The sequence below is a fragment of the Ambystoma mexicanum genome, chromosome 1q (genome assembly GCF_040938575.1).
Source record: "Ambystoma mexicanum isolate Mex_15411 chromosome 1q, UKY_AmexF1_1, whole genome shotgun sequence".
Classification (NCBI taxonomy): Eukaryota; Metazoa; Chordata; class Amphibia; order Caudata; family Ambystomatidae; genus Ambystoma; species Ambystoma mexicanum.
Genome location: NC_090922.1, coordinates 613,911,156 through 613,939,088, shown reverse-complemented (window position 1 = coordinate 613,939,088; position 27,933 = coordinate 613,911,156). Strand labels below are relative to the sequence as shown.

At 51.1% G+C, this 27,933-nt stretch overlaps 1 protein-coding gene across 3 annotated transcripts in view; it reads left to right on the top strand.

Annotated features, from left to right (window-relative positions):
- The window catches only part of SEC16B (SEC16 homolog B, endoplasmic reticulum export factor), a 705,720-nt gene that overhangs the window by 548,645 nt on the left and 129,142 nt on the right, over positions 1-27,933 (top strand). For all 3 annotated transcript variants that reach the window (XM_069641151.1, XM_069641150.1, XM_069641152.1), the window contains one exon: positions 11,710-11,844. In XM_069641151.1, the coding sequence (XP_069497252.1) occupies positions 11,710-11,844 (135 nt within the window). The remainder of the gene's footprint in view (positions 1-11,709; positions 11,845-27,933) is intronic.

Here is a 27,933-nt window from a genome sequence, read left to right as displayed (position 1 = left end):
GTGGAGGGTGCCCCTGCACTGCTGGGGGGTGGGGGTGATAGGGGACATGAGTGGGGGCCTGGTGGGGGCTGCCAATGGTGGCTGGGGGGTGGGGGTGGGTGGGAGACATGAGTGGGGGCTGCCCATGGTGGCTGGGGGGTGGGGGTGATAGGGGACATGAGTGGGGGCCTGGTGGAGGCTGCCCCTGGTGGTTGGGGGTGGGGGTGGTGGTAGACATGAGTGGGGGCCTGGTGGAGGGTACCCCTGCACTGCTGGGGGGTGGGGGTGATAGGGGACATGAGTGGGGGCCTGGTGGGGGCTGGCCATGGTGGCTGGGGGGTGGGGGTGGTGGGAGACATGAGTGGGGGCCTGGTGGAGGGTGCCCCTGCACTGCTGGGGGGTGGGGGTGATAGGGGACATGAGTGGGGGCCTGGTGGGGGCTGCCCATGGTGGCTGGGGGGTGGGAGTGGGTGGGAGACATGAGTGGGGGCCTGGTGGGGGCTGCCCATGGTGGCTGGGGGGTGGGGGTGATAGGGGACATGAGTGGGGGCCTGGTGGAGGCTGCCCCTGGTGGTTGGGGGTGGGGGTGGTGGTAGACATGAGTGGGGGCCTGGTGGAGGGTGCCCCTGCACTGCTGGGGGGTGGGGGTGATAGGGGACATGAGTGGGTGCCTGGTGGAGGCTGCCCCTGGTGGCTGGGGGGTGGGGGTGGTGGTAGACATGAGTGGGGGCCTGGTGGAGGGTACCCCTGCACAGCTGGGGGGTGGGGGTGATAGGGGACATGAGTGGGGGCCTGGTGGGGGCTGGCCATGGTGGCTGGGGGTGGTGGGAGACATGAGTGGGGGCCTGGTGGAGGGTGCCCCTGGTGGCTGGGGGGTGGGGGTGGTGGGAGACATGGATGGGGGCCTGGTGGAGGGTGCCCCTGGTGGCTGGGGGGTGGGGGTGGTGGGAGACATGGATGGGGGCCTGGTGGAGGGTGCCCCTGGTGGCTGGGGGGTGGGGGTGGTGGGAGACATGGATGGGGGCCTGGTGGAGGGTGCCCCTGGTGGCTGGGGGGTGGGGGTGGTGGGAGACATGGGTGGGGGCCTGGTGGAGGCTGCCCCTGCACTGCTGGGGGGTGGGGGTGATAGGGGACATGAGTGGGGGCCTGGTGGGGGCTGGCCATGGTGGCTGCGGGGTGGGGGTGGTGGGAGACATGAGTGGGGGCCTGGTGGAGGGTGCCCCTGGATGCTGGGGGGTGGGGGTGCAGGGGGCCATGAGTGGGGGCCTGGTGGGGGCTGCCCATGGTGGCTGGGGGGTGGGGGTGATTGGGAGACATGAGTGGGGGCCTGGTGGGGGCTGCCCATGGTGGCTGGGGGGTGGGGGTGATAGGGGACATGAGTGGGGGCCTGGTGGAGGCTGCCCCTGGTGGCTGGGGGGTGGGGGTGGTGGGAGACATGAGTGGGGGCCTGGTGGAGGGTGCCCCTGGTGGCTGGGGGGTGGGGGTGGTGGGAGACATGAGTGGGGGCCTGGTGGAGGGTGCCCCTGGTGGCTGGGGGGTGGGGGTGGTGGGAGACATGAGTGGGGGCCTGGTGGAGGGTGCCCCTGGATGCTGGGGGGTGGGGGTGATAGGGGCCATGAGTGGGGGCCTGGTGGAGGGTGCCCCACACTGCTGGGGGGGTGGGGGTGGTGGGAGACATGAGTGGGGGCCTGGTGGGGGATGCCCACTGTGGCTGGGGGGTGGGGGTGGGTGGGAGACATGAGTGGAGGCCTGGTGGAGGGTGCCCATGATGGCTGGGGGATGGGGGTGGTGAGAGACATGAGTGGGGGCCTGGTGGTGCTGCCCCTGCACTGCTGGGGGATGGGGGTGGTGGGAGACATGAGTGGGGGCCTGGTGGAGGGTGCCCATGGTGGCTGGGGGATGGGGGTGGTGGGAGACATGAGTAGGGCCTGGTGGAGGGTGCCCCACACTGCTGGGGGGTGGGGGTGGTGGGAGACATGGGTGGGGGCCTGGTGGAGGGTGCCCCACACTGCTGGGGGGTGGGGGTGGTGGGAGACATGAGTGGGGGCCTGGTGGAGGGTGCCCCACACTGCTGGGGGGTGGGGGTGATGGGAGACATGAGTGGGTGCCTGGTGGAGGCTGCCCCTGGTGGCTGGGGGGTGGGGGTGGTGGTAGACATGAGTGGGGGCCTGGTGGAGGGTACCCCTGCACAGCTGGGGGGTGGGGGTGATAGGGGACATGAGTGGGGGCCTGGTGGGGGCTGGCCATGGTGGCTGGGGGTGGTGGGAGACATGAGTGGGGGCCTGGTGGAGGGTGCCCCTGGTGGCTGGGGGGTGGGGGTGGTGGGAGACATGGATGGGGGCCTGGTGGAGGGTGCCCCTGGTGGCTGGGGGGTGGGGGTGGTGGGAGACATGGATGGGGGCCTGGTGGAGGGTGCCCCTGGTGGCTGGGGGGTGGGGGTGGTGGGAGACATGGATGGGGGCCTGGTGGAGGGTGCCCCTGGTGGCTGGGGGGTGGGGGTGGTGGGAGACATGGGTGGGGGCCTGGTGGAGGCTGCCCCTGCACTGCTGGGGGGTGGGGGTGATAGGGGACATGAGTGGGGGCCTGGTGGGGGCTGGCCATGGTGGCTGGGGGGTGGGGGTGGTGGGAGACATGAGTGGGGGCCTGGTGGAGGGTGCCCCTGGATGCTGGGGGGTGGGGGTGCAGGGGGCCATGAGTGGGGGCCTGGTGGGGGCTGCCCATGGTGGCTGGGGGGTGGGGGTGATTGGGAGACATGAGTGGGGGCCTGGTGGGGGCTGCCCATGGTGGCTGGGGGGTGGGGGTGATAGGGGACATGAGTGGGGGCCTGGTGGAGGCTGCCCCTGGTGGCTGGGGGGTGGGGGTGGTGGGAGACATGAGTGGGGGCCTGGTGGAGGGTGCCCCTGGTGGCTGGGGGGTGGGGGTGGTGGGAGACATGAGTGGGGGCCTGGTGGAGGGTGCCCCTGGTGGCTGGGGGGTGGGGGTGGTGGGAGACATGAGTGGGGGCCTGGTGGAGGGTGCCCCTGGATGCTGGGGGGTGGGGGTGATAGGGGCCATGAGTGGGGGCCTGGTGGAGGGTGCCCCACACTGCTGGGGGTGGTGGGGGTGGTGGGAGACATGAGTGGGGGCCTGGTGGGGGATGCCCACTGTGGCTGGGGGGTGGGGGTGGGTGGGAGACATGAGTGGAGGCCTGGTGGAGGGTGCCCATGATGGCTGGGGGATGGGGGTGGTGAGAGACATGAGTGGGGGCCTGGTGGTGCTGCCCCTGCACTGCTGGGGGATGGGGGTGGTGGGAGACATGAGTGGGGGCCTGGTGGAGGGTGCCCATGGTGGCTGGGGGATGGGGGTGGTGGGAGACATGAGTAGGGCCTGGTGGAGGGTGCCCCACACTGCTGGGGGGTGGGGGTGGTGGGAGACATGGGTGGGGGCCTGGTGGAGGGTGCCCCACACTGCTGGGGGGTGGGGGTGGTGGGAGACATGAGTGGGGGCCTGGTGGAGGGTGCCCCACACTGCTGGGGGGTGGGGGTGATGGGAGACATGAGTGGGGGCCTGGTGGGGGCTGCCCATGGTGGCTGGGGGGTGGGGGTGGGTGGGAGACATGAGTGGGGGCCTGCTGGAGGGTGCCCCTGGATGCTGGGGGGTGGGGGTGATAGGGGCCATGAGTGGGGGCCTGGTGGAGGGTGCCCCACACTGCTGGGGGGGTGGGGGTGGTGGGAGACATGAGTGGGGGCCTGGTGGGGGATGCCCATGGTGGCTGGGGGGTGGGGGTGGGGGTGGGTGGAAGACATGAGTGGAGGCCTGGTGGAGGGTGCCCATGGTGGCTGGGGGATGGGGGTGGTGGGAGACATGAGTGGGGGCCTGGTGGTGCTGCCCCTGCACTGCTGGGGGATGGGGTTGGTGGGAGACATGAGTGGGGGCCTGGTGGAGGCTGCCCCTGCACTGCTGTGGGATGGAGGTGGTGGGAGACATGAGTGGGGGCCTGGTGGAGGGTGCCCCTGGATGCTGGGGGGTGGGGGTGATAGGGGCCATGAGTGGGGGCCTGGTGGAGGGTGCCCCACACTGCTGGGGGGGTGGGGGTGGTGGGAGACATGAGTGGGGGCCTGGTGGAGGGTGCCCCTGCACAGCTGGGGGGTGGGGGTGATAGGGGTCATGAGTGGGGGCCTGGTGGGGGCTGGCCATGGTGGCTGGGGGTGGTGGGAGACATGAGTAGGGGCCTGGTGGAGGGTGCCCCTGGTGGCTGGGGGGTGGGGGTGGTGGGAGACATGGATGGGGGCCTGGTGGAGGGTGCCCCTGGTGGCTGGGGGGTGGGGGTGGTGGGAGACATGGATGGGGGCCTGGTGGAGGGTGCCCCTGGTGGCTGGGGGGTGGGGGTGGTGGGAGACATGGATGGGGGCCTGGTGGAGGGTGCCCCTGGTGGCTGGGGGGTGGGGGTGGTGGGAGACATGGGTGGGGGCCTGGTGGAGGCTGCCCCTGCACTGCTGGGGGGTGGGGGTGATAGGGGACATGAGTGGGGGCCTGGTGGGGGCTGGCCATGGTGGCTGGGGGGTGGGGGTGGTGGGAGACATGAGTGGGGGCCTGGTGGAGGGTGCCCCTGGATGCTGGGGGGTGGGGGTGCAGGGGGCCATGAGTGGGGGCCTGGTGGGGGCTGCCCATGGTGGCTGGGGGGTGGGGGTGATTGGGAGACATGAGTGGGGGCCTGGTGGGGGCTGCCCATGGTGGCTGGGGGGTGGGGGTGATAGGGGACATGAGTGGGGGCCTGGTGGAGGCTGCCCCTGGTGGCTGGGGGGTGGGGGTGGTGGGAGACATGAGTGGGGGCCTGGTGGAGGGTGCCCCTGGTGGCTGGGGGGTGGGGGTGGTGGGAGACATGAGTGGGGGCCTGGTGGAGGGTGCCCCTGGTGGCTGGGGGGTGGGGGTGGTGGGAGACATGAGTGGGGGCCTGGTGGAGGGTGCCCCTGGATGCTGGGGGGTGGGGGTGATAGGGGCCATGAGTGGGGGCCTGGTGGAGGATGCCCCACACTGCTGGGGGGGTGGGGGTGGTGGGAGACATGAGTGGGGGCCTGGTGGGGGATGCCCACTGTGGCTGGGGGGTGGGGGTGGATGGGAGACATGAGTGGAGGCCTGGTGGAGGGTGCCCATGGTGGCTGGGGGATGGGGGTGGTGAGAGACATGAGTGGGGGCCTGGTGGAGGGTGCCCATGGTGGCTGGGGGATGGGGGTGGTGGGAGACATGAGTAGGGCCTGGTGGAGGGTGCCCCACACTGCTGGGGGATGGGGGTGGTGGGAGACATGGGTGGGGGCCTGGTGGAGGGTGCCCCACACTGCTGGGGGGTGGGGGTGGTGGGAGACATGAGTGGGGGCCTGGTGGAGGGTGCCCCACACTGCTGGGGGGTGGGGGTGATGGGAGACATGAGTGGGGGCCTGGTGGGGGCTGCCCATGGTGGCTGGGGGGTGGGGGTGGGTGGGAGACATGTGTGGGGGCCTGGTGGAGGGTGCCCCTGGATGCTGGGGGGTGGGGGTGATAGGGGCCATGAGTGGGGGCCTGGTGGAGGGTGCCCCACACTGCTGGGGGGGTGGAGGTGGTGGGAGACATGAGTGGGGGCCTGGTGGGGGATGCCCATGGTGGCTGGGGGGTGGGGGTGGGTGGGAGACATGAGTGGAGGCCTGGTGGAGGGTGCCCATGGTGGCTGGGGGATGGGGGTGGTGGGAGACATGAGTGGGGGCCTGGTGGTGCTGCCCCTGCACTGCTGGGGGATGGGGGTGGTGGGAGACATGAGTGGGGGCCTGGTGGAGGCTGCCCCTGCACTGCTGTGGGATGGAGGTGGTGGGAGACATGAGTGGGGGCCTGGTGGAGGGTGCCCCTGGATGCTGGGGGGTGGGGGTGATAGGGGCCATGAGTGGGGGCCTGGTGGAGGGTGCCCCACACTGCTGGGCGGGTGGGGGTGGTGGGAGACATGAGTGGGGGCCTGGTGGGGGATGCCCATGGTGGCTGGGGGGTGGGGGTGGGTGGGAGACATGAGTGGAGGCCTGGTGGAGGGTGCCCATGGTGGCTGGGGGATGGGGGTGGTGGGAGACATGAGTGGGGGCCTGGTGGTGCTGCCCCTGCACTGCTGGGGGATGGGGGTGGTGGGAGACATGGTTGGGGGCTGCCCATGGTGGCTGGGGGGTGGGGGTGCTGGGAGACATGAGTGGGGGCCTGGTGGAGGGTGCCCCTGCACTGCTGGGGGGTGGGGGTGCTGGGAGACATGGGTGGGGGCCTGGTGGAGGCTGCCCCTGCACTGCTGGGGGTGGTGGGAGACATGAGTGGGGGCCTGGTGGAGGGTGCCCATGGTGGCTGGGGGATGGGGGTGGTGGGAGACATGAGTGGGGGCCTGGTGGAGGGTGCCCCACACTGCTGGGGGGTGGGGTGGTGGGAGACATGAGTTGGACATGAGTGGGGGCTTGGTGGTGCTGCCCCTGCACTGCTGGGGGGTGGGGGTGGTGGGAGACATGGGTGGGGGCCTGGTGGAGGGTGCCCCTGCACTGCTGGGGGGTGGGGGTGGTGGGAGACATGAGTTGGACATGAGTGGGGGCCTGGTGGTGCTGCCCCTGCACTGCTGGGGGGTGGGGGTGCTGGGAGACATGGGTGGGGGCCTGGTGGAGGGTGCCCCTGCACTGCTGGGGGGTGGAGGTGGTGGGAGATATGAGTGGGGGCCTGGTGGAGGGTGCCCCTGGATGCTGGGGGGTGGGGGTGATAGGGGCCATGAGTGGGGGCCTGGTGGAGGGTGCCCCACACTGCTGGGGGGGTGGGGGTGGTGGGAGACATGAGTGGGGGCCTGGTGGAGGGTGCCCCTGGATGCTGGGGGGTGGGGGTGATAGGGGCCATGAGTGGGGGCCTGGTGGAGGGTGCCCCACACTGCTGGGGGGCTGGGGGTGGTGGGAGACATGAGTGGGGGCCTGGTGGGGGATGCCCATGGTGGCTGGGGGGTGGGGGTGGGTGGGAGACATGAGTGGGGGCCTGGTGGAGGGTGCCCCTGGATGCTGGGGGGTGGGGGTGATAGGGGCCATGAGTGGGGGCCTGGTGGAGGGTGCCCCACACTGCTGGGGGGGTGGGGGTGGTGGGAGACATGAGTGGGGGCCTGGTGGTGCTGCCCCTGCACTGCTGGGGGGTTCGGGTGATAGGGGCCATGAGTGGGGGCCTGGTGGAGGGTGACCCACACTGCTGGGGGGTGGGGGTGCTGGGTGACATGAGCAGGTGTGCAGGGTAGTCCCCTGTGGTGTCGGCTGCCTGCAGGGGCTGTGGAGGGTGTACAGGGAATACCTGGGAGCACACAGCCAAATCGCGTGTAGAATTTCCCGCGTACCCCTGAAATACACGTACCCAGCCAAATCGCGTGTGGAAATTCCCGCGCACGTACCCGGCCAAATCGCGTGTGGGACTTCCCGCGCACCCCTGAGATCCACGTACCCAGCCAAGTCGCGTGTGCAAATTCCCGCGCACGTACCCGACCAAATCGCGTGTGGAACTTCCCGCGCACCCCTGAAATCCACGTACCCTTCCAAATCGCGTGTGAGACTTCCCGCGCACCCCTGAGATCCACGTACCCAGCCAAATCGCGTGTGGAAATTCCCGCGCACGTACCCGGCCAAATCGCGTGGGCAACTTCCTGCGCACCCCTGAAATCCACGTACCCTGCCAAATCGCATGTGGGACTTCCCGCGCACCCCTGAGATCCACGTACCCAGCCAAATCGCGTGTGGAAATTCCCGCGCACGTACCCTGCCAAATCGCGTGTGCAACTTCCCGCGCACCCCTGAAATCCACGTACCCTGCCAAATCGTGTGTGGGACTTCCCGCACACCCCTGAGATCCACGTACCCAGCCAAATCGCGTGTGGAAATTCCCGCGCACGTACCCGGCCAAATCGCATGTGGAACTTCCCGCGCACCCCTGAAATCCACGTACCCTGCCAAATCGCGTGTGGGACTTCCCGCACACCCCTGAGATCCACGTACCCAGCCAAATCGCGTGTGGAAATTCCCGCGCACGTACCCTGCCAAATCGCGTGTGAGACTTCCCGCGCACCCCGGTATACACGCACACGTATTTTTTGTCTGCGGGTGTCCGTGTTTGTGGGTACCCCTTTGCACGTCATTTGTCCTGGAGGGCCACAGTATAGGACATTCATCATGGCTGTATATAGGTGCTATTTGTTGGCGCACCTTTTGGCGCACATTTCTTCCAGGCGCAGAGACGCTACCGCCTGCTTTCTTGTGGCGGTCGTGTTTGTGCCTGTGCGCTGGTTTGAGCGTGCGCTTTTTTGCCCTATTCTATTCCATGAATACGTGTTGTAGGCGAGCATGTGGGCGTTCCGCGCACTTGTACCCTGTACTTCCCCCGTGACGCCCACATTTTGGCAAGTTGTTCCCCATTCCGAGTGTTACGCCCCGTGTTCCGCCTACTTTTGTTGCGTGCGCCGCGCTATGTGCGATTTTCGCTGTGGCATGTGCGATTTTCGCTGTGACCTGGCGCACGCAGTTAGATGGCCTGTGCGCCAACGTGCGCCGTGCACTTTTTTATCGCACATCCGATGGTTTTCTCGCGCACGGCCTTCCATGAATCGATGTGCGCTGCTTTTCGTGCGATTATCGCACTTGCACTGCGATTTTCGCTATTCCACTGCGATTCGCACGTTTTTGCCCACTTGCGCCGCGCTAATTATTCCATGAATCGGCCTGTCAATCTCTAATTTTGCATCACTATTTCACATGCAGGACACTTCAGGTCTTGGTTGCCATCTTCTTGAACAACCACCACTCTTTTCTTTTCTTCTGAATCGGTTTAATCCAGAACTAGAGGCACCTTCTTCTTGTTCCTACATACAACAGCAAAATGTCCCTTCATTTTACATACAGCACACAATTGTCCTATTGCAGGGCAGTTCCTTGAAGTAGCATAGTGACCAACCCTACCACATCTGTACTTTTCCTTGCCCTCAAATTTCTACAGAGCCTTCTTTACACCCTTCTTTAACCCTCTGCTTTCATGCTGCTTTGGTTTGCTGTGCTTCTCTCCAGATGCTCCCCCTAATTTTCAGTGCATTCCTGTTTACTTGTTATCACATTGATATTAGACTGTTCCTCCATGTGTTTCACACTTCCAACTTGTGTTTGCTGCGCCTCTTACTTCTTACTATTTATTTCCTTGGAGCATAGTTGGGTTTGCTCAACCTTTTTTGCTAGGGCCAGTGCCTCTGGTAATGATGGGTTTCCTGACATCCACAATCGTTCTTGAATCAGTGAGTCTTTCATGTGGATGATTATCTGATCCCTGATTAATTCAGCTGTACTAGTTCCGGCTCCAAAATGACACGACTGAAGCAGTTTTTTCAGGGATTATACATATTCTTCCACCGTCTCATCTTCCTTTTGAATCCTTGTATAAAAATGATACCTGTTTATCGCAACATTTTTTTCAGGGGCATAATGCTTGTCTAACTGTCTTAAGGCACATTCATGCTCCTTTAAATCCCCTACATCGTCACCTGTCAATTCCAGCTGCTCTCTATATTTGTGCTGCCCTTCTGGTCCCAAAGCGTGCAACAGGAGTAATTTTCTCTTCTACCATGTTAAATCGTCTTGTTCCACTGTTTTTATGTAGTTCCTCCAGCACTCTTTCCACTCTGTCCATAGAATGGCTGGCCATCCTGGATTTGGCAGGAAACTCTCAGGGGGTGTACAGTTATTCCTTGCATGCTTCACTCAATAAGACCTTGCTTTGCTTAATTGTACAATGCCTCCCTTAGCTTCTCTGCTCCTGTGACCTTATTTCACTTTTAAATAAGCAGAGCTGTGATGAAAATGGCCAGCATGAAGAATGTAGATCAGCACTGTGATGAAAATTAACCGTATGAGGAATGTAGATCAACCCATACTATGACGAGGAAGCTGCAAGTAATGAAAAGCGTTTTCCCTCTCAAGATGGAGTAACGTTGGAAAACGTTTCTTTAGGTATTTTCCTCAGTCCTTAGCAGGGTAAAATGGCTGCACACCAGAGGACACTTTAAGGTCGTTTCCTCGAATGCCTTTCAGCCAATGCCGGCACCACTCTGCAGGTCCTCCAATATCTACAATGCTACAGGACAGACATCTGTCCTCCACTGCCCACCTACCGATTGCTATCGCCGGATGCACGGCAGAGACCGTTGACCTCGGCGAGCCGGGAGCACCTTTGTTCCTTTTTATTTAATTTGTTTTCTTCCGTTCTGTGTGGGTCTAGGCTGCTGGTGCACTCGTCACCAAAATGATGTCTCTTGCTCAATAATAAGCAGGAGCCAACCGCATGTAAGTTCACTGCTTCTTTTATTGATAGCACCAATGACTCTCCATAACAGCTCCCTTCATCAACTGCCTCTCCCTGCTCCACGCACACACCACTCCATGCCAAGTATGCACACAACATTCTCTCATAAAGTCCTGGAACAGGGCATTAGACAGCATAGGGATACTACAATACACATATCATCACATATGTCAATGACCTTCTACATTAATAAAGACATTATCGCCAGCAGTCTATATAGTGTTTCACTAGGAAAAAAAGAAGTAACAAATATGGGCATAAGTGTTTAAGCGGTTAAATCCTTCAGTGGTTATATGGGATATATTCTGCACCAATTTATGTTATCATTGAGAATACTTATATGGGATTTGGCCAGGAAAAGTAATGTTTGCTCCTATCGCAAAAGTGTTTTATCCATCCTTGGATTACTGAAAAATATCCTCTGGATAATGGACCAAAGGTGATCATTCCCGGTGTGTCCTTTCTGAAAGGAATCACTTACTAGGGTGCTGTGATCACTGTATTACTAATACAGCTTTTATGTTCAGTGATATGTGTCCTGATTTTTGGAATGGCTTTTCCTATGTATTGTAAACCACATGGGCACGTGATTATGTACAATACTTTTTCAAAGTTCCAGTTTATAAGCATCATCTGTTACTTTCCCTGTTTAAACCGATGTCGACTTCATTGCTTTGTGTTGGGTGGTGTCCGATGATTTCAGGTAAGCCCCAAAGGGAGGTGATGGTCTTCTGCGTTCCCACAGCATTGTTCCTGGACCCTGGATGGACCAATATATCTCTTTCCCATGTACTTCTTTTTATGGCAAAACATGGATTGGGCAGCTTAGTCTAGACACAGTTTAGAATGTGCCAATGTCTTTAATAATGTAAATAACCTTAACATTCCAGGGGGCAACTCAGCACCCTTATAATGGTGAAATAATTGCAGGAATCCATAACTCAGCAATCCCCCTAAAAGAACAGACAAATGTACTATAACACGGCAAGGCCCTCCACTAAAACTCCACACAATGTTGAGTACTATATATTTCAGGATTGCAGGGTATGCACCATCACCACCCCCCCCCACCCCCAACCTCTGATAAGCTGGCAGGTGGAACCCCACCAATCCCTCAACCACATAATACACCTACTATGTAAGAAAGATGGTTGGTTTCCCACACCATCATAACTCCAACATGGCAACATCCCCATAGTGTAGAACAGGCCTGAGCCCCGTTCTGAGACCCCCTTTCAGGTAACAGCCCTATTGTAGAAGATCTACAGTGGCACCCCTGTGGTCTGTTGAGTGGAGAGTGTGTCCCTGTCCATTTCTTCATTTCTTAATATCCTTGCATCCAAGTTTGAGTGTTCTCTGATTAACGCCCTCTCTCACACAATTCTCTTTTTACAGGCGTATAAGTTCATCTATGCGTCCCGACTGGCAGACTATGGTCTCACTTCTCAAGCTCTTCATTACTGCGAGGGGATCGGGGCGACGCTGATGGCCCAGACCAGCGGTTCTGTACTGTTAACAGAACTCATTAAGGTGGGACACTATTTCTGCACATATGGGGTTTATGGGTGATTAGGGTTATTTGGCTCATGCAACACAGCAATCTCAGTGGCCTCTTCAGTGGCAATCTAGTGTAGATAAACGCATGCCATCTCTTATCCTTTGCGTTACCATGTGACTAGAATAACATGCCCCTGGCTCACCTCAGTGTTGACAATTAAAGGTGACCTTGAACTGGACTTTTTTTAATGTCTTTTTTATTGATTTTCAGATATATAACATTCCATGTTTTACGATTGCTTGTGTTTACATTGTCATCAGCCGTATTTACTGAGTAACAATTTCCAAGTCAATAGATCACACATGAACAGGACCACCGTTTCCCGTTTCTAATGTCTAGCATTCCCCATTATCAAATCCATTCCAAGTTCCCAACTCTTCCCCTCCTTGTTACCCCCTTTCCCTGCATTCCTCTCTCCTTAATTTTCCCCTCTCCTTTCCTGGTAACTCGTATTCTCCACTTTGTTCTAACCTTTCATTATTCCTAAATGGCCTATTTCCAACTGCCTCACGGGGGCTTCAAATCTGCGGATAGGTTAATGTGTTTAGTATCTAACCCCAGTCCAGTTCTGCCCCTTCCTCCTTCTTCCAGACCATTCTCGCATAGGACAAGAAATGCCCTCTCGCGATGCCGTAAGTCGTCCTCCATTGCTTGATTGACATCAGTGTTCCTTCCATGAAACATTCTCCCAAAGTAGAGCCCTTCTTTTCCCTTAGGGTAGCTAAACCTATTTGCTCCAGTGCTGACAAAGTTGTCCAATCGGACCCTATTAGCAATTCCGCACTATATAATCCAATGGTCCTGAATTTAGCTATCAACTTCCCCCGTAGCACGCATATGACCTGAAAATATAGATGGAGCCCCTATTGCCCGTGGCATTCCATAACATTTCAATTCCCTGTCTGCACCTCGGTATACTCCCTACCAGCCTAGAAATGTCTCCCTCCGGTGAATTGTCTCAGGTAGCTGCAGCCTATAACTGTGCCACTATAAGGTATAGCTCAAAGTCGACTATTTTTTTTAACATTTATTAGCATTAGTAATAAGAAACAGTAATAAGAAACAGTCTCAAAACATAAATAGGATGTGGCCGAGAGCAATAATAACATTGGGCCTCATTCCGAGACTGGAAGTAGTCATGGCGCTATTTGCGCCATGACTGCCTCCAATAACGGTACCGGCACCGGTCTCGTTCAATGGGGACTTACCGGTGTAGTCCGACCTTTGCGGGACCGGTAAGTGCCCATTGAAAATACCATTCCCCATTCCCATTTGTGCCCCCATAGGGCTGAATGGGAATGGGGAAGTAGCTAATAACGGTAACACAATTTGCGTTACCGTTATTAGCTCTGAAGTCCATTAGCGGGCCCTGTCCATAACGCCTGGCAAAACCAGGCGTTGAAGGAGGGACCCGCTAAGGGAACTCGTAGTAGGGCGGTAAGGGATTACCGGCACCGGTCTCGTTAACGGTGCCCGGTATCCCTTACCACCCTACTCGTAATGAGGCACATTGTGTTTTAAAGAGCATTTCCTGCTTGATAACGTCTGTTTCAAAACGCTGGAATAATAGATGATGTTATAGCCGACGTTAATGGTACTCAAATTATTGTCTTTGAAAATGTTAAGGGGCTGCTGAGGCCCTGCAGGTATTCAAACTTTAAAAGTGCAGGCTGGTCCTGTGTCTGAGGTGAGTGCTTAACCTATTATCATGACACTCTGTTATACAAGTATATTGTTGACAGTTCTCAAAAATGATATGTCCATTGATCAGCCGACACATTCCTTCACCCAGCATCACCATTACTGTGATTCATTATTTAAATGGGTGCCACATGTTCAGGACAATTTAAGTACGCATACCCATAATTAGATTTTCACAATTACCTGTTTTGATTATTGAACTGATAAGACCAACCCTAGTTGAATAGTTTCAAGCTTCCCAACCCAAACTGGGGCCTGTGGGACAGGAAACAAACTATTTTCTAGCAATATTTCTATTACAGAATTGGAAGTATTATAACATATATGTTACTTCAACAAGATAACACAGGGTTAAATCACATGTGTCCCTATCCGGAAACACAGGCTTTGAACATATACAGAATTAGTACTCGGCGAGTGTCAATGAGCTTGTAAAAAGTAAGCTCATTGGCCCTCGCCCGGGCCTTACCTGCCCAAGAAGGCTCCGCGCACCGCTGCGTCACAGAGTTCCGTGAATGGCCACCATGGAAAGGGCGAAGGGACTACTTGTCCCTTCTCCCCATATCCCTGGTGGCCATTTTTTTTTCTAGTCGAGAAATGGTCGCAGCGCCATTTCTTAACTTCAGAAAAATTACTGTTAGTATCCTTGTACGATGGGCCGGGGTACTAATGGCAATATAACCCTCAGAGCGAGGGCATTGCCGGTAGAGCAATGCCCGGGGGTTCGTTAAAGCTATTGCTTCACTCTGGCTTCTAACTATGACCCCAGGGACCTTACTGTTATGCCCCCCCCTTCTCGTGTTATATTACCTAGTTAGTGCCTTCTTTTGAATTAATAGATGCAACAAGTGCTGGGTGAACATGTTCAGTGCATCACCCGAATTGTGGGTCTTTTTGTTTTTGGTAACTTGTTGAACTTTTCTGGATATTCATCCAGGAAAGTTTGAAGTTACGTAGACTCCTGGTTTCTGGCAGGTCTCACGCTAGCAGTAGGGATTCGTAAAAGGTTTTCTATTTTATGCACTTGTCCTCTTAAGCGTGAGTGGTTTGGTTATGGAGGTTGAATAGATCTAAATTATATAATCCAGGCGTTAAACTGTAAAACAATATAGGGTGGAATTCCCAGATTGCCAAGAGTGAGTTAACTCTAAGAATACGCAATGGTGCAATCACTTCCTTGAGGAACCAGTGTGGCAATCGCTTACCTATAACGATCCTCAAAGTGCATAAATCACAATCACTATCTGCGGCATAGGGTGGAATTCCCAGATTGCCAAGAGTGAGTTAACTCTAACAATACGCAATGGTGCAATATCTTCCTTGAGCAACCAGTGTGGCAATCGCTTACCTCTAACGATCCTCAAAGTGCATAAATCACAATCGCTATCTGCGGAATGGAATTCCCAGATTGTCAAGAATGAGTTAACTCTAAAAATACGCAATGGTGCAATATCTTCCTTGAGCAACCAGTGTGGCAATCGCTTACCTTTAACGATCCTCAAAGTACATAAATCACAATCACTACCTGCGGCATAAGGTGGAATTCCCAGATTGTCAAAAATGAGTTAACTCTAAGAAGAACCGATGGTGCAATCTCGACCCGATGGTGGAATCTCTTCCTTGAGCAACCAGTGTAGCAATCGCTTACCTCACAGTACATAAATCACAGTCACTACCGGCAGCAGCATTATATGGTAGCAAAATGTGGGGCATGGAAGATGTTCACAGCCTCACAGTAGCTGAACATCGATTTATTTATCAAGCTTTAAGTCTTCCCAAAAGCATGCCCACAATCTCCTTATCAATTGAAACTGGGACGAAAGTATCGGCTTCATGGCACACTAAGAAGAAGCTCTTAGTGTGCCATGTAAGAACCTCCTGATTCACATCAAATGTGATTTCTAATCTATTGTACCTTCTTCTGTGATCAAAATAGCTTTGTTCCTCCTCTATATAAATAAATAAATACCCAATTTAAAAAATGATGAGTTACACTGATGTGGTGTTTGGGGTATCTGGATTCCTTTTGCATGCATGGCGGACAAGACAGAAAACATGGCAACTGGGAAACGCCAAATACACAGTCAATAATAATACATTAGATTATGCATAATTACGCACTTTTATCTGTCTACATTCATGACTTTGCACAAGTGCACTTTAAGGTTTCATGATGTTTCGTCTGCACATACAACTACGGTGCCTTAATTGCACTATTCTGAGACAGAGCAACTCATTACCTTAGGAGTTTTAAAATGTGTACCTTCTTGATAATTGATGTATTAGATTTTCTTTCTAAATGTTTCATGCTTCTTTTGCAATTTTACAAATTTCTATTTAAAATGCATGCTGTGTTACATAATGCACACATTGAGTTTTATCACAAACTATCAATGAGCAGCTTTTTTAGAAATAGGATCCCTTTACACTTTTATACAAATAGATTTATATTCTGGTGATATATTGAAATAACTGTTTAAGAGTGTTAAGTAATTTATTTTTATTGGGGATTGATGTCTTTATGGCTCCATCCAAATAAAGCTTTTTCTGACTCTGACTGAATACAACTGGGAGAAAAAAGTGAAAGGGTGAAAGTAAGTAGAGGGAATCAGTGTCCTCACAGTGGAAAGACAGAGAGCCTGGAGGATGACAGGCTATTCAAAAAGCAAGAAGGTGGGTTGTTTGGAAGAGGACACGCATATTTAAAGGAAGGGGTTACAGGAAGATAGGGGAGAGAGGAAAACAAAATCCATCAGGGGTGGTATAGAATACACATTGCACTGTCGATGCTAGGTAGGCAAGACAGTGAGAAAGGGTAGTTGGGAATGTAGTTAAGGGGGTGGTGCACTAGTGTTGAAATATAGAATCCAGTTCTCTGAAAAAGAGGACATTCAAGTGAAGTTAAATAAAAATGTCAATGAGGAAGGAGGTTTTGTTACAAGTGGAATGTAACTAAGGTCAGATGTACAATCCACTTTGGAGCAAGTAGTCCCGACCATTCTGCCTCTCCTCGTCTGTCCCATGATTCATCCATGGGTCAACAATACTTAGAGCAGATGCGGTCGTGAATGGTGGAATACATCTGCTGAACGCACATTGCCTCTTGTATACATCTTCCAATACCCCAGGTTCATCCACTGCAACAGAGCCCTGATTAGTGCTCTACTTTGGAGCAAGCATCCGCAACCATCCTGGCGGCTTTCCTTGCCTATCCCTGGGTTCACTTGGCATTCATAATTAGGGCAACCATGGCCATGATTGATGTATTGCATAATGTGACTGCTCCATAACAAGGACCCTAGGTGTCCCACCGCCTGAGTAAAAAGAAGTGCAGCACTGCAAAGGATATGTTCTGTTTTGCCACGTTCAGGTGTGCAAGGTCCAAGGGCCTGCCTCTTTCTGACCTCTACTAGTGCCAATTTACAAGAAATCACCTCGTTTAGGAGTGGGTTTTCTTTATAGGGAAGCCAACAAACCTTATTAGTATCCATTGTCTTGCCCGTGGGCAGTGTATGCCAAGCTTAAAGCTTACTCATAATAAGATTTTGAAAAATCTGCATGGTAGGAATTGGGACGATATCAAAAGTAAACATCTAGCCTATGAGTCATTGCTTTCTACGAAAAAATATCAGCAATGTGAGAACTGCTGGCAAGCTCTGAAAACTGTGGTATTATAGCATATTTGGATTTTGGAGGCTTGTTGCTCACGGTTCAACGGGCCTCATTACACGGAAGGCGTTAACCATGGCGCTATTAGTGCCATGGTTGCCGCCGGTAATTTACCGATCCCGCCATGGTGAATGGCGGAATTACCGCCCCATTCCAAGGTTGGCGGGGCGGTAATTCCCCATTCACCATTGGCCCCTGTGGTACCGTAATTGCCTCCAAGGTCCCTTTGCGGGTCCCGTCCTTAATGGCTGGTAAAACCAGCCGTTAAGGTAGGGACCAGCAAAGGGACCTCGTAATAGGGCGGTAAGGGATTACCGGCACCGGTGCCATTACCGGTGCCGGTAATCCCTTACCGCCATCCGTGTAATGAGACCCAACGTCTTCTGTGCAGCCTTCCTTGAAAGCGGGTCATTTATGGCTATCTCACTTTAACTCTCTGTTTAATGCAGATGTTTTGGGCACAGGCCGGTGGCAGAAGCAAACTTATTATGCAGGTTTGCGAGTTATAGAGTTGGATTCTGCTGGGCTTGAGCCCCCGAAGTTTATTGAATGGGAGATAGCATTAGCTCCACAGATTTCCTTAAGGAGCAACCACTAATCTGAGTACCTTTCCTGACAAAATTCTTTAATCAAGTTCTTGAGAGAAATAGAATCCCTAGACGGTGGCAAAGCTCAGTCATTATTCCATTATTGAAAAAGGGGGACCTTAGTGTCCCCTCTAACTATAGACTGGTATGCCTATTCGGTTCCCTCTCTAGGCTCTATGGTAAAGCATTAACTTTAAGGCTTGAGTCTTGGCGTGCTGATAATAGGAGCCTATCGTCAGCTCAGGCGGGGTTTAGGAAAGCTATATCGACACTAGATCAGTCCTTTAGATTGTCCCTATTTGTGGACAAATATGTTAAGCTTGAGAGAATGCCTTTACATGTCACTTTTATTGACCTACATGCGCCTTTTGATTCTGTTTCTAGGCCTCAATTATGGGCCTTGTTAGAGTCAATAGGGGTGCCAGTAACATTGATTTTGGCAATATCCCAATTATATGAAAACAACTTTGCAGTTGTCTGTTGGGGCAATTCAGGAGAGTATAATCCCCAATTTTCTATCTCAAAAGCGGTTAGGCAGCGGTGCATTATGCCGCCTCTCCTATTTTCACTAATAATGATATTGCACTAGGGAAGCGGATGCGCCGCTATTGGGTGGCAAAACGTGGGATATTTTACTATTTGCTGATGATGCTGTTTAAACTTCCAAGAACCCCTAAGGCCTAAAAAAAAATGTACTGCTTTTTCAACCTACTGTCAGGATAAAGACTTAAAAATTAATATTTCAAAAGCTGAAGCTAGTCTAAAGCTATGATTTGTACTCCTAAGAACTATTATATGTGCAAATCTTATTAATTTGATACGGTTAATGTTCATTTGGAACAGGTGGAGGGTTATGTTTATCTGGGGATATTATTAATTAATTGATTATATTTATATAGCGCGCCTATCTCTAGGGCATCTGGGCGCTCGAACTGAAGAATACGGTTACATTTCAGAGACTTAGTTATACAGTGTAGTTAAAGTTGCAGGTATAGTATCGATACATGCTTGTACAGTTGCAATGGTCGTATATGGATGTACAAATACATTTCAGGCTTAGTCATTTTCATAAAAGAACATATGCAAAAAACGGTATCCCAGTTACTCATTGTGCTGGGTAAGTCGTGTCTAGTGTCTGTGGACAGGGGGGAGACCTAGTGCTCATTAGTGGGGCAGGGTACATTCTTAGAATCCTGTATGAAAAGCCAAGTTTTTAGTTTTTTGTCAAAGGACCATAGTGAGGGGTCTGTCATTCCGTGGGAATGGCATTCCAGTAGTTGGCTGCGATAACAGGAAAGCTGGAACCTCCAGCTTTTTTGTCTTTTGTACCTTTGTGTGGTCAGTTACCCCAAGTAGGCTGACCGGGTTGGTCTGGCTGATTTCGTTTTGGAGTTTACGTTTGAAAGGTAGTGTGGAGCAGTGTTAGATAGACATTTGTGAGTGAGAGATAGTATTTTGAATTAAATACGGTCTCTTACTGGTAGCCAGTGAATGTTTCTTCTGGCTGTGGTTATGTGGTCTGATTTTGGGATATTAGGAGCTGCTATGATTGCGTTATTTTGGACAAACTGTAGCTTCGTAATTTTTTTTGTTGAGGAGCCTGCAAAGATGGCATTACATTAGTCGATTCTAGAGAGGATCAGGCCTCTAGCCAATGTAACGCGGTTCTTCGCAGTGAGGTAAGGTCTGCATGCATTGATGAGTTAGCAGTGCATGTTGAGGCCGATGTGATGTCATTAACTTGTCGGAAGAGGGTAAGTGATGAGTCTAGGAACACCCCTAGTGTCTTGACTTCTTTGGCTACCGTGATACTGTTAACAACAATGTCAAATGTTTTGTAGGAAGATGGGAGGTTCTTGAGTCTTGCAGGGCTGCCTATGATCAGGATCTCTGTTTTATCATCATTAAGACAGAGTTTGTGTTGAGCCATCCAGGCTTGAATAGCGAGGTAGATAAAGTTGAGGGATTTGGAGTCTGTGTCATAGTCCCCAGTGATTGAGAGTAGTATTTGGGTGTCATCAGCATAATTTGTGTATGTGGCACCCAATTTGTCCAGTCTATCAAAGAGAAGTTTTGTGAATGCGTTGCACAGCAAGGGAGGGACGCACGATCCTTGAGGGACACCACAAGTGACCGGAGCAGGGCGTGCAGCCGCCATGGATGAAAAGACTCTCATGGATCGGTTAGAAAGGAACGATTCAATCCAGCTTATGGCGGTGTTGGAGAAATGAGCGTCACTGCCTAGGTGGCGGCATAAGATATTGTGATTTACTAAATCAAGTGCCGCCGAGAGGTCCAGTAGGAGAAGGATGGCGAGGTCGCCTCTGTCTCTTATTTGATCCATTTGGATTTTTAAATCTAACAGGGCCGTTTCCGTGCCATGGCCTGGGCGGAAGCCTGATTGGCGGAGGCCAAGAAGGTTGTGTGTTTCAAAGTAGTTTTGGATTTGTACATAGGCTACCCTATTTAGTATTTTTAGTAGGAATGGTACCATAGTGATAGGCCTGTAGTTGGTTGGCACGTTAGGGTCTAGAGTTGTTTTTTTCAGTAAAGGGAGTACCCCGGCTTCCTTCAGGTTTTCCAGTACTTTATTAGAGGAGAACACATTTTTTTATTAGTGATGTGATGAATGGTGCCAGATTATCTGTGCAGTCTTTGATTAGCGTGGCTGGACATATGTCACCTTGACATCTCAATGGTTTTAGGTCTGTCTTTAATATTTTTGATGGTCTCCTCTATGGTGATAGGTGTGAATTCAGACCTAGGGATTGGTTTTGGTGGGATATGCTCCGCAGTGGGTTGGACAGGTGGGGCAGGTTTACATTTTTTTGATTAATCTTAAATTGGAGGGATGAGATTTTGTCCATAAGTGCCTATGGATACTTTTGCACCAGGCTTGGTCCTTGGTGCAAAGGTCTGGGGTCTGCGTGGGTGATTCTAGTTCCCTCAGAACTGAAAAGAGCTCTTTTGTACCGGAGTTGGTGTTCTCAATACGCGTTTTATATGCATTACTCTTTGCTAGAAAGGTGGCCTCTTTGTACTATGTAACTGGGGTGGTGAACTGTTGTTTGTTGTTGAAGGAAGGAGTTTTTTCCAGTTTCTTTCTGCATTTCGTTTTTATTCCATAGGTTTTTAAGTTCTGGGGTGAACCAGTGATTGATATGGGCTTTAGGTTTGGATTTGCAGTTGCCCATAGGTGCCACTTTGTTGATCGCTGCCTCCATAGTCTGGTTATAAGTAGCTACCAAGGAGGACGGATTAGCAATGTTCCCAATGTGTTAGGTGAGTGGTGCGAGCACCGGGTTCATGTTATCAGACGTGATGTTGAGGTGGTTGCGAGTCTGGGTCGCAGGTGCAGTAATGGTATGGGTGCAAGTTTGTGTGCCTGTATTGATTGAGAATAGTATAGTATTGTGGTCTAACCAGGGGTATGGATTGTTGTCAGCAATGTGTTTAGTGCAAATATAGTCCGCAATACAGTGAAGCGTGCAGCCTTTGGCATGTGTAGGGCCTGCGATGCGCATGGTGAAGTCTTTGTTTCTATGGTATTTGCCAAGGTTCAGACTTGGGTGTCAGTGCTGTTATTGAGTCCTAGATTGAAGTCTCCAAGGATGAGGGCTTTGGATGTAGGTTTTAAATCTGTAGAGTGGCAGTACCCTACTCAAAGGAGGAAGTGGGGCCTGGAGGCCTGTAAATGAGATGTATAGTTAAGGAGGCTGTGGCAGAGATGGTAATTTTGGTGGACAATAATTCTCCTGATGGGAAGGCTGAATTTGGGATTTCTCTAATGTTGAGGTTGGTTTTGGAGATGAAGGCAATGCCACCTCCTTTCGAGGTAATTCTATCTTTTCTTATGATAGAGTAGCCTTCTGCTAATGAAAGAGCGAGGGAAGGACCTGCTGCAGGGTGCAGCCAGATTTCTGTTATAGCAATAAAGTCTAAGTCATTGGTTGTAATAAGATCTGATATGTCCAGAATGTGTGCTGGAAGGGATCTGGCGTCGATTTGGGCTCCCTTGATGGGGGTAGGTGTGTCACAGTCTTTATTCCTGCTAAATGCTGCCGTAGTTTTGGGTGTGGATGGTTTTCTCGAGGGTACTGTTGAATTATTTTTCTTGACTCAGCTGGGCGGTAGCAATAGGTGCAGATGGGTTAGTTTTATGAGCTCTAGAATGAATGCGGCTGCCAGAAGAGTGAGTTGCCTTAAATTGTTTCTGGTTTTTGGGGAAGGTTTTTGCCCTGTTCCTAAGTCTTTCGTTTCTATGTCGAGCAGTAATGGTGGTGGTTCGTAGTGAGTTGTTGTGCTGCTTTAGCGAAGTTAGGGGTGAGGATGGGTTGATGTAGAGGGGGTGAGTTTTATGTAGGGTTTGAACTGCAACATTTGAGGGAGAAATGAGGAAGGCGGGATGGTGTTGGAATTGGGGAGTACTTTGGCTATACCTAAAGTATGAAGTAGGTGAGCAAGTAACTCTGCCCTGAGCGGTGGGGCTGGCTTGTCGCCGCTGTATTACCGAATTAGAGGCTATAATGTGCTGGGGTGGGTAGGCTATCGAAAGATGTGACAGTACAAAGGATTTAGTCTAATACAGATAGCTGAGCACGGGAAGTGCCACCTGCTAGGGTGACCCGACTAGTGAAAGGGACCATATCTAGGTGTGGCTGGCGAGAAAATTAAGCTATGCACAGGTTAATCTGATCACCTACCATGTGACTGGGCATGGGTTAGGCAGAGAGCGTAGCAAGATAACAGAGCATATGTACTGCACACAATGCTTGGTGCCAGAATGGCTAAATGCAGCACACAATATTTGCACAGAAAGGTAAGGTACTGTGCTCAATGCTTGGTTCCAGAATGGCTAAATGCAACACACAATATCTGCACAGAAAGGTTAGGTACTACACCTAGTGCTCGAGCAGGAGTGTCTGGTCATGCCTCTGTATAGGACAGTAGTGCATTTTCACAGCCACCACAACATGCACACACTAGGTAGTCAATAGGTGTTATGCACATGGTGTACTTTATGCTGTTCAGTCTTGATCTTAGTGTGGGACGGTTATGAGTTGGGGAATATTCACCAACCATTAGCGGAGTAACGGGTGGATAGGCTATAATTTAGATAGTGTGTGAGATTGATGGGCGGCAATACATTTCTGGATAGGTCAAGAGGATAGCGCGTGGGATGGCCGAAGGGAGCATTCATCGGCAATTTCTCTGTACATGCTTAGAAAGTGTCGGACAGGCTGCTTACCTTGGCCTCAGTGTTGGTGGGTCTTCGGGCTCCCCGGCGACAGAAATAGGCACAAACAGGGGCCTTTGGTGGGGCGGCTGGCGTTCACCTGCCAGCTCCCTATTGGGCAGCTTTTGTGGAGCAAGTGACCAATGGAGGCGATTGTCAGGAACACGTTCAGGAAGTTCGAAGTGTACTCCAGTGCGCTAAAGCCAGGTGGCCATTTTGGAAGGGATGGTAACTGATGAGGCAGACATGCCAGCAGTATAATGAAGTAAAAAACACAAGATAAGGCTCGTTTCTCAAAGCGATGTGCCGGCAGTGCGCAATGCCGAGACTTAGCAAATGAAGCGCAGCTTGTTGTCGTGTTGATCAAATTTTAAGAAAGAATGTCTTTCTGCATTGCTGTTTACCCGCATGTAGCCCCAGTGGGCTTATCTTAGTGCGCGGCTATTGAAGACCCTCCATGGGTCTCCCTTTTCTCGGGCAGCAATGTTAAGCCCAAAACTTCCATGTGGGGATCAGCAATGAAATGAAATATTGGTTCGCTTTAATTGCAGTTGGGGTTGGCAAGTAGAGAAAAGATTGAATAGCCTGTCCAGTAGGGTCTAGCTGTGATTAGCTTCACCAATAAGTATGGAAGGAGAAGTATTTCCCCCACAATGGAAATTTACAGAATTCTGGCTTTGCCTGCTTCGTTATTTGGAGTGGAATTGTGGGGATATTCAGATACCCGCGGCTTGGTTTGGGAGGAAAATAAATGACTAAAGTGTCTCCTTAATCTTCCCAAAAGTGTGTTGGGTTGGTGTGGGCTGGAGTATCTGATAAAGTTGCGACCACTACTATACTTGCTTGTGAATGTGGCATACAAGTGAAATTGTAGTATAACGGGAGGCAGAGGCATAGACAGGGTAGGACCTAAGCAGGCAAGGCCCACACAAAATCTGTAAATGCCCACTCAGCAGTGCTGTGTGGGCATTTACAGATGTTAATGTCACTGTGTTGGACCCAACTACATTAGCTTCATGCTTCGCTTGTTAGACAATCCTGGCTAGAACACATTTTATTGTGTTCTAAATTTGCAAACATATTTCAACACACATAATAAGATTGAGAGGTGTGAAGTGGTTCAAAGAATCAAAATGTTACAGCATATAAAGGGTCAAAGATATCACCGTTCAAACCAGTTTAACTAAATGAAAAAGTTTAATTACTAAATTAAACACATTTTGTTAAAACTGAATTAAATAATAATAAAAAGAATAATTAATCTTTTATAACGCGGTTCAAACCAGAAACCAGTCTTTAAGTGCGGGACCGGAATTCAGACCTGTGTTGCTCTCCCTTGCTTCCAAGACAAAGGCACGGCCCCTGAGCCATCCTCCCAGCAGATACAGATAGCAGATATTAACTTCTAAAGAAGAAACACCCAAGACTGTACATTTAAAGAATAGACTAAGGAATCAAAGTTGATCAGTGGAAAAATAAAATCAGTAAAATACTGAGCTACCAACGTCTTCACCGGGTCTGCACCCTCAGTTGGTTTGAGAGACCAAATAGGCTACTGATAAAGAATTCTACCCTCATATTCAGAAACAATTATGGAGCTTAAATCTCACCAGCTGGGCAGATCCCAAGGCTGCACCCAAAAATTACTCCATTAGGTTGGATAGCTCTACGCGGTCCACCATGTGAAGGGAAATCTGAAACGATGACTGAATCCAAAATCATTGCTCATTGGGATCTTGCGGCAGCGGTGGTTGGGTCAGGGTTCCACATGGGTGATCTGGTTTGGGTAGGGTTGGGGAGTGTACTGTTATTTGTAAACAGTTTTAATTGATATCAGCTTGAGTCACATTAGACCATATAAACAAGAGACTGGCTTAGCTGTGTTAAACTCACGGTTCATATTAATAATGGACTAGAAATTGTATAGTTGTGTTTTAGTATGTTTGTTTTTATTGATGAAATATTTGTTATAATTGAGTGATTTGATGAATTGTTTGAGTATGAATGTAGTATGGTTGAAGTGTGGTTTGTTGTGGTTTTAGATGGGAATGATGTATCTTATCAGTCCAATTATGAATTTGATGGACTGATTAACGAATTTATTGATACTTACATTGATGTATGTTTTTATAATTATGAGATCAGTTTTTTACAAGGATTTGTTCTATACATGTTAATAAAAAATATTGAATTGTGATTGAGTGTCTACTGGGTTGAGGTCAATTTGTTTCATCTCACGATTTGGTTTTTTGAAAGACACGTTTATTCATAGATGTTTCTTGCATTGTGAAGCTATGATGATTATGTAGACAGGTGTATTGCACTGGGACTCACTACATAAACACAACAGTACTCTGACTTTCAATGTTAATCTTTTCTATGCTCTATCCAGGCCAGGTCACAGTATTCAGATATTCCTGGTATCCCCTGTTACTCTTGTGTTTTGGCGATCTGGTTTGTACCCATCCTCTGCAACTAGAAACAATAACAAAGCCCCACGCAGGAAGCCTGCAGTACACCACAGTTGATAAGGTCTGACCAAGAGCATTGCAGTGTTCAGTGTGGCGTTGCAGTAGCAGTGGTCACTCCTCGGTTACTTGGATACCTCATCTGGTTTGTTCCGATCTTGCTCAATCCGAAAAAATGACAAAGTCCCACATGGGAAGCCAGTGGGACTTTGTGGTTGATGTGGACGGATGAGGGCTCCTTGAGGTCAGGTACCACCCCTGGTTAGTTTTGTCCCTCGCAACCTTTCTACCACACAAGGATGAAGCCAGTTGAAGGTGACTTCTCTTGCTGCGGAGGTTGTGCCTTCATAGGCAAGCAGTAGGCACCTCACGCTGGTCTCCCCCCTTTTAACACGTTTTTCAAGTTCGTCCAACAGTTCCCAAACTTCCAGGACCTCTTTTGGGAACATTACTAGGTATCTGTACAGTTTTGGAAAGTGCCCAAGAGTGTTCTGCTGCTTTTTCTGTGTCTGCCAACGCTGGCCCTAGGCTTTTAGTGCCTTTCTCAGTGCCTTCTAGTGCTTCTGAAACCTCTTGTCCCTGGAACAATTCACCACCACAGAGTGAGCCTCTGGCAAGACAGGCAGTCTGTCTCTTCAGCCAGGTCAGACCCCACTCACCTCAAGAGTCACTTCAGATGTTGGCTCTCCCAACTCTGGTAAGCAGGCACCATAGACAAGGACAAGTAGAGCAGTCCTTCAGGATCAGTCAGCGTCAGTCCGGCAACAGCAAGCAGTAATCCAGGCAAAATCTTCTCATCTCTTCAAGAACTTAGGATGTTACAAAATTAGTGGATGAAATCACAGTCTCTTACACCCCCTTTAAGCAAATCTCAGCCAAGGGAGATGGACCAACCCTAACTATATAGAAGTCAGGGTCTTTCTGACTTTTACAGTAAAAGTGAGCCCCCAGTCCTACCTTCAGTGCAGTTTCCACCCCTCTCAAAATGGTGGAAACCTTCCTAAACTGTAAAGACATTTCCCAGCAGCCTACTCCTCCTATCCCTACTGCCTGCAAAGACTCACCTTCTGTTTGGTCTGCCAAAGGGGGAGAATTTCAGCTATCCTCTAGAGTCTCCAGGTGTGAGAGGTTGTAAAGCCATCGGAAATTCTCCTGCTCCTAAAAGAAGGTGGGATCGAACACAGGCATATCTTTTTATGTCATGCCCTCTTTTGTGTTGCCTCCCACAGTACTGGGATGAGATGAGTTAAAGCAGGAATTGCAAAACAACAATACAGGACACAAGGAGCTGTGTCCTCTCAGTTTCTAATGTCAAAGGAGTGTACAAATCATATCCCTATAGGAAATAAATGGGGAACCCATATTCACAGATGGACCTTCACAAAGTCCCCTGCCCCAACTCACCTTGCAGCATAATCACACTCTGCTATCTTGACTACTACAAATCTATTTTTTTTTTATAATTAAATGTTTTCATTGTTAAAAACATCAGAGAACAACAAAACACTAACAAGGAAAAAGGGTGTCCAGTCAAAGGATCAATTACAAAAGGTTCGAATGCAAAAGGTGAAAGTCAATAGGGTCGAAAACCAAAGGTTCGAATTTTGTTTTCATTTATATATTTATTTTTGGGTTTCCGTGTACGTAAAAAAAGTTGTTTTTACCACAAAAACGGGGGTTGTGGGCGGACCCCCCCCCACAAAAAAAAATATATATATAAAAACAATATTTTGAACCTTTTGTTTTCGAGACTATTGACTCAAACCTTTTGCCATTCGACCCTTTGCAGATCCTTTGACCTATAACCGGAAAAAGTCATGTCACGTTATATGCATCTCTTACAGAGAATCAATAAAACCAGTCCATATCCATACACAAGGATTTAATCCAATAATTAGACCTACAGCATTCACCATTAGTTTCCCATTTGTTCCAGATTTCCCCAAACTTTTGAGGGGAACCGCGTAACCACTAGACTACCACAAATCTTCACGTGTGTTATACTGGTTGCAACTGTTGGTAGCTACCATTCTAACGGCCTTAATTCTTTTTGTTGGTTGCTACTTTCTTAATTATTTTAATTTTTACATCTAATGGTGGTTACTGACCAGTTGTAATTTGTTTGAATGTTTTCTGCTACTAGCCATACTGCCTTAATTCTCATTGTTGAATGCTACTGGTGTGACTTTATTAATGTTCTATTGTTGTTCAATACCGACCTGTCTTCTATTTTTATTTTGGTTGCTACCATCCTAACTGCCTCAATTGTTATTTTTGGTAGCTATTCTCCTGGGTTACTTCAATTTTTTGGTTGCTTACGGTTTAAAGGCCTTCATTTTGTATTATTGGTTGCTACCGGACTCCTTGACATGCCTAACCAATTCAATTTCATCTGCCATG